Here is a 7,084-nt window from a genome sequence, read left to right as displayed (position 1 = left end):
TGTCAAGGTCATGATTCTGAGCAACTTTGCCTTAACAACTAGGTGGCGGGACTCATAATTTTTGAGATATTTAGACTCAATAGTCTGGACTATTGTATACTATCAACAGTTAATACTATGCGTATTCAATAGTCCAGACTATTCTTTTTAAGTAGTGGAACCCCCCCCCCCCCCCCCCCCCGCAGAGAGGGTACAACATATGTCAAGGTCAAGGTCATCGGAGCTGGGTCCCCTAAAGTGAACAATTACTAGAAGATTTATTAGAAAAAAGGAGGATATAGATTATGCTCATGTAATTTCACATAATCATACGATAAACTAACTGAGCATTAGGAGTGATGCGTATTCGAAATTATTGTACTATAATGTCACTATCAGTTTTCAGAGTTAATATATTACAAATACCTACAGCTCCGATATATATAATTCCTCGTAAACTTTTCTGTGTTAAATTATTTTTCAGTACGCGTACTTGTATCTTTTGACACTATGTACATACATAAATATAATTATATATACACGTTGAGTACACATAGTGGAAAAAGAAAACAATCTTAATGTCGTAACGTGTTCTTACATGATAATGTTGTACATAAAAAATAATCAAGAGAAAAAAAATTAGATGTTTTACGTTATACTGCACAATGAAAAATTACAAAACTGAATCAGAAATATTATAAAAATAGGATAAGAATCTGAAAATCATGCTATGTAGTATTAAAAAAAAAAGATTATATTCGCGGTCATTGTCTTTGAATTTGTCAAATCTAACGTTTAAACCGATAAACGTTGAAAAAGAATAAAATAAAAAGCAAAAGTCTCAATTCCTGGAAATGTTTGTAAAAATTATTTGAAATATGTATTATCCAATAAATGTCAATAAGCAGTAATAAATTCTTAGTCGTAAAACATTTGCCTAACTTTTTCTTTTCTTTCTCTTTTCATGCGCGTGCATGATATAATAAGATAATAATCGCATATAACAAGAAGTACGAAAATGATTGACTCTTACATTACTCCCCTAAGTTTATATTTTATACTATATTTGCTCGCATGAATCTAATTTCTTCCCGTACTTTCGGAACGTATTTGAGATATCCGAGGCTCGGATGCGCAGAAAGTCTGCATAATTTCTCTCTCGATGACATATTGGATCCAATTAAATTAAGTAGCTCTAACTTAAATATATATTATAATACGTGTATATATTTTTTCATATAGAATACGTATCTCTCTGTTCATTTAAGTATCCGAGATCCTCGGATATCTGAGTATAAATATATAATATTTCGTAAATTTCTACAACAAAAGCGTACAAATACATGGAAATTTTATAATTAATGATGATAAAGTTTAAAAAAAAAAACAATACGTCTTAATGTTCTTTTCTACAATTCGCTCTGTATGGTCCTTTAAAAGGAATATAAAATACGATACAAAGTATGGAATATATTCCATGCGATTCTGCATTACTGTGCCGCGTATTAAACTCGTAAACAAAACTGGGTACGACGTGCAATCAATTGATCATAAGTGATATAACTCTACCTGTTTTTTTTTATATCCTCCAATAATATCGATTGTTACGTGAAATACCGTGCTCCGTTCGTGGAAAGACAACATTCGCGCCAGAAGATATACAGATTTTAACAAATATTTAAGCGTCTCTTAAATAATTAACTGCAGCATATGGTGCCGAAAATCAACAGTATGTGAATATATTTATACATTATTACCGTTATCATATACTGTAATATACTGTTCGATATCATCAGCGTTAAGGATCTCTTTATTTAGAATACCTTTATAGTTATCTCTCTCTCTTGCATTCGTCAGACTCGTCCCTATAAAAAATAGCGGATCGTCGTTTATATAAAATAATAGCAGCCTTTGCAACAATTAAGTTTACAGCAGATAACACGTATTCAATTCATTCGCTATGTTACAATAGGAATTTATATATGAAGTCTCTATGCTTACCACACGTTCTTACGGAAAAAAGATAACGAACACAAGGATAAGATAGTGCGGCTCGTCGCTGAAAAAAAAGGAAAATCACTTAAGTTCTGCAACGCGTAATACTCATCGTTCGATACTGTTAAGATGTTGAGTGTTGGCACCATATTCTCTCTAACGCAAATTACACGATACTTACTTTCTTCTTTATGTAAATGCGTCGTCGCATAGATAGAGTACGCCGGATAGAGTATCGTGTAACATCGATTGTGTTTTAAGATAACTCTAATGTCGGAACTAATTTATCTGCTTTTATCATACTAGCATACGCTCGAGAGAATCCGGAGAGAACTACGAGATTTAGTTAAATCCTTCTTTTTTATGTGATGTAAATTTGGTATATATGTATGTAACTTTTCGTTTCGTTAACATCTTTTCACGTGACATCCCTATGTTAAATACTTTTCACATTTACATATCCATAAGATGTGGATAATTCCATATCCTCACAGCTATCTTAATCTTCCCTCTTTTTTTCTTAACAGCAATCCTTATAATCGTCGGAACAAAAATCATGCGCAGTAACTTTAATATATACGATATACTCTCGTCTACGTATAATTTAATTCCGCGAACGTCCGCGTTTCGAAGTAAAACATTTTATCACCCAATCCTCTTAAACTTTATGAGCCGTATATTAATCTAGCAAAATGTCCCACGCGGCTCTCAGCAATACTTCTACGGTTAATACTTGTGACGTAATACGCTTCAAAATTTGTTTGCGATTAGTTTAGAATAAAGTTAGAGCGGACATTGCACGTCTTAATCATTAGAATTTATAAATATCCAGGGAATACTGTGCATGATGATCTCTACGTAGCTTCAACAATAAGAAGATAAACTAGTCGTTAGTATTCCAACTGCCTGGTTGTACGTTTGCTCAATGTTACTTTGAAAAACTATAAAAATTGTCCTAATAACACTATAGGAATCTGTATACTCTCTCACACTTGGACGAGGAGTATGCTATCAATGTAGACATGTAAATACAACTAGCTTGTTGCGGAGTAAAAAATATTTTCAGAATATGTTCCTATAAGTAAAAAACCACGTTTTTCATAGAAAATTATTGTTACTGCATATTATCTTTCTATTCTAACAGCGAGTACAATTTCTCGATAAGAAAAGAAATGATTGGAATGTTGCTACAAAAAACACACGATGGCCCTTTATAAAGTGACCAATGTATCGATTTAATCGAGTTCATAGGAATGTCCGTATAAAAGCAATATCGATATTATTACTACCACGTTATCTTTTATCCGCGAGTTTAAAATGTACATGTAAGAGCTATTCAACAAAAAAGAAAGAAGGCTATTACTATGTTTGGTATGACTCTTCCACAACGTAATTAATCTATAATTCAGATTATTCGCATTTCATACATATTAAAATATGTTAAAGTTGCCGTAAAAATGTAATGTATAGAAAAAGGAATGGTTAGTCGCTAATACTTTGGGAATATCAATCCGCTGCGCAAAATAAATGGTACTGTAAAAATACCTATAAAGATCGATCAAAGCAGTCAGGTACGTTTTCACCTTTAGCTTTCGAACTAAAGGTTGCGGAAAGTAACGTTACCCATCGACATGTCTATTCGCAGCACCATGTGTGAAAGAGAACAAGTTAACTTAACGATAGACATATGTAAATATATATATTTAGTTAAATTTTAAATATTTCCGTATTTCTTAACACTATGTGTTAACTACTACACGGGACGTTTACGTCCGACGAATAATGTAAGTCTCGAGCTGTTTCTACAAAAATGCGTATCGAGTAATCAAATCGGAGGCAATCTTATCCCTTTAAAGCCTTATGTTCTCGATGGTGGAAATTGTTCCAAGATCTCGGAAAAAGAGTTGCCCAAATCGCATTAGTCAATTGATTAAATTACTCAAATGTGATCTGTCAATTCGTTCTCCATTTGAAGTTTCGAAGCGATTTCTAGCATATCATAAACACAAGACTTCAATAAAGAAGCTCGGATCGAGCTTTAATTTAATGGAAGGCAAAATATCTGTTTCAGGAGACCTTTTCGCGGATTCTCATCCTCCATATCGTCATAGTCGTTCTCGTCATAATTGCTAACAATCGCATTATTATTGCCTGGGTTGTAAGTTACGTCTGTGATACTTAGAGAACGAGAGTACGCCGGACTTTCGTATCGGAAGGGGAAGGGTGGCGGTAGCCGATGATGCTCATTGTAATTATTGTCGTTCTCATTCTCCTCCGAGTACGTCATTAGAAATACGTTATTGTGATAACCTTGATTACTTGAGCCGACAACGGGAAGTAGGGGATCGATACGAAGTTTTGCGAGTCTGTCTTGCAACTCGTACATGTAACACTGCTGCAGTTGATACTGCTGTTGCTGGTCTTGATTGTGACGCTGCACAATGAAAAGTGGCTCTTGTCACACGCAGTCTTCCAGTGACATTAATAGAGGATTCACATACTCAAAACCATCGAATTCACTCTGATCGATCTTCTCAATTTGTTTCCTGAAAATTTTCTTGTAATAATATTGCATCGAATTTATTGATATAATAAAAACTAATTTATTTGTTTGATATGATAAGAACTTTGTATACATTTTTATCAAAAAAATATTTTTGTTTAACTTTTAAATTACGTAAATTTTTAGAAAACTCTTTAATGACTTACGGATCATCCGGAGTCAAACGGACTTCCTCATCCGTAAATTCAGGTGGGAAGTTTGCGAGATCGCGATCGGAGTCCAAACGTGGCTTGTAAGGTGGTGTAACTTGTTTTTGCTCCAACTGCAAAATTAAAGGTATTAATAAAAACTTTTTTAAATTTTGATTAAGATTTTATATTTACGATACTTACCATTTCCCAATCAATTGCTTTAAAAAAGGGATGAGCGACAATGTCGAGGAAACCAGAAGGCCTCTTTCCGCAACCCAATCTTTCTGTTGGATCTTTGCTAAGAAATCCTCTAAGAACAGATGCAGCTTTAACGGATAAGGATCGCGGTATACGTATAGTCTTTTCCAGAATGACTTGAAATAGGAAATCCTCGGTATTTTTGTCTGGGTCTTCGGCCGCGCCAGTAAGATCGAAGGGACTACGGCCTGCTAACATCTCATACAATAGGACTCCCAGAGCCCACCAATCTACTGAAAAGCTGTATTCCTCGCCACGTAGAATTTCAGGAGCAATATAATTGGGAGTGCCACAGAAGGTACCGGTGTTGTCGCCTTCCCGAATGCCTTCTTTACACATTCCATAATCCGTAAGCTTAACATGCCCTTCATGATCAAGCAATACATTATCCAGTTTTAAATCCCTATATATAATACCTGAAAGTGAACGATTATCGAATTTAATTGCATATTCAATCTCTTCTATCAATTTTTCAAAAACAAAAAGAGATAACTTTTTACCCTTTTCATGTAGAAAATTTAACGCCAGACTGATCTCAGCTACATAAAATCGCGCGTGATCCTCAGGAAGACGACGTTGTCTTTGCATATGAAACATAAGATCGCCACCACGTACAAATTCGATCACGAAGAATAGACGCGAAGGCGTCTGGAAGCAGGAGTGAAGGCCCACCAAAAACGGATGATTTGAGGCTGTTTCGAATACGTGTTTCTCTGTCTGCACCCAATCGATGTCCTCATCGTCTGTCACCAGGGACTTTTTAATTACCTTCATGGCGTAAATCCTCTTAGTACGTTTCAGCTCCACCATCAAGACCTTTGCATAGGAACCACGACCGATCACCCTAATCAACTCAAAGTCGTTCAACGAATACTGCCGTTGCATGTCGTTTGAAGTATCACCCTCGTTCAATGTATCCAATGGTAGTTCTTCCCCTTCCTCATGTCCAATTCCTACAAAATGGTAAACATGAAAAATGTATTAAATAAATAATATTAAAATGTATTATTGTGTAAAGTAAAAGGACAAATAAGAATCAGATAAATAAAATATTGAGACAAATATATAGTCAGATAAATAAATAAATTATTTATCTGACCCTTATTTGTCCTTTTACTTTACACAATTATATTTTTGAATAAGAGTCCTTTATTTAATTAACGTTTTTAAAATGTATTAATAATATAAAAGAGATGCAAATATAAAAAGACATTTAAAAAGATATCTTCTAATATGAAGTGATCTGAAAATGAAAATCTTCAGATATGAAATAAATACATTTTAGACATCATTGTTAAAAGATGTATAAGATGTATTATCCAATACACAAAGTGATATAAATGAATTACATCCTTGCACATATTAATATCCTACTGCAACAATATCTCTGCAGAAAATTATGATTTATTTTTTTGGCTAGGAAATTTCATTCTTTCGCTATGAAAAATGTTGTATAATGCATAACCAATATGTCCAATAAAGTTATCTTACGATCGCGCGAATGCTCCTCAATAATTGGCGATTCTGTGATCTCATCATCGAGATGAGTCGCTGAGCCGCACGGATACGGATCAAGCTGTTGGTCGCCATTTCTGTCGATCGTCTGCGACTCTGCGCTCTGCTGCTGTTGCTGCTGGCTCAGGCAAGGCTTGCGTACCACTTTGTGGCATTTTTTGTGCACGAGCAGTTTGCATTGGATGCACTTGAATCCCTGCCGCCCGAGGCCCCAGATTCGGTCTTGGCAGAACGCGCAGAAGGCCCTCTACAAATAAAATCACCGAAAGATATTATATTGTATTACTTTTCAAATTATCTATTAGGTATATCGCGGCATTCCGCGAGGTAGAAGTCGAGCGTTTAAGCTTCACGCAGCGATAAACGCACGCGTCGCTTCGACTTTAAAACATCCTAGAACCGAAGTCTAAAATAAATGATAATTAAGTTTAAGTATCCGATCTTAAACGCAGTAAATGCTCTTCTTCCAAGAGCTGAGGTAAAGTAAAGTAGACTGGAGGAAGGAAGAGGATGAATAAAACGAGAGGATTACGCACGAGGCAAGATCGAGAGTTTGCACGTAAATCTAGTTTTGTATGGACGGCAACTTTGCATTTCTAGCAACACAGTCGGAAATAGGGACGGGGGAGGGGAGGGAGGGAGG

The 7,084-nt window shown here is 35.2% G+C and overlaps 1 protein-coding gene across 1 annotated transcript in view; it reads right to left on the bottom strand.

Moving 5' to 3' along the window:
• Positions 1-4,364: 4,364 nt before the first annotated feature.
• The window catches only part of aPKC (protein kinase C iota type), a 13,775-nt gene continuing 11,055 nt past the window's right edge, over positions 4,365-7,084 (bottom strand). Inside the window, exons 5-9 of the mRNA XM_018542305.1 lie at positions 6,418-6,688; positions 5,427-5,879; positions 4,870-5,342; positions 4,684-4,799; positions 4,365-4,520 (exon numbers count right to left, since the gene is read on the bottom strand). Of these exons, the coding sequence (XP_018397807.1) occupies positions 4,433-4,520; positions 4,684-4,799; positions 4,870-5,342; positions 5,427-5,879; positions 6,418-6,688 (1,401 nt within the window). The 3' untranslated portion in view covers positions 4,365-4,432. The remainder of the gene's footprint in view (positions 4,521-4,683; positions 4,800-4,869; positions 5,343-5,426; positions 5,880-6,417; positions 6,689-7,084) is intronic.

This window comes from Cyphomyrmex costatus, unplaced genomic scaffold (genome assembly GCF_001594065.2).
Source record: "Cyphomyrmex costatus isolate MS0001 unplaced genomic scaffold, Ccosl1.0 scaffold33, whole genome shotgun sequence".
In the NCBI taxonomy this organism is placed as follows: Eukaryota; Metazoa; Arthropoda; class Insecta; order Hymenoptera; family Formicidae; genus Cyphomyrmex; species Cyphomyrmex costatus.
This window is presented reverse-complemented; position numbering and strand designations above follow the sequence as displayed.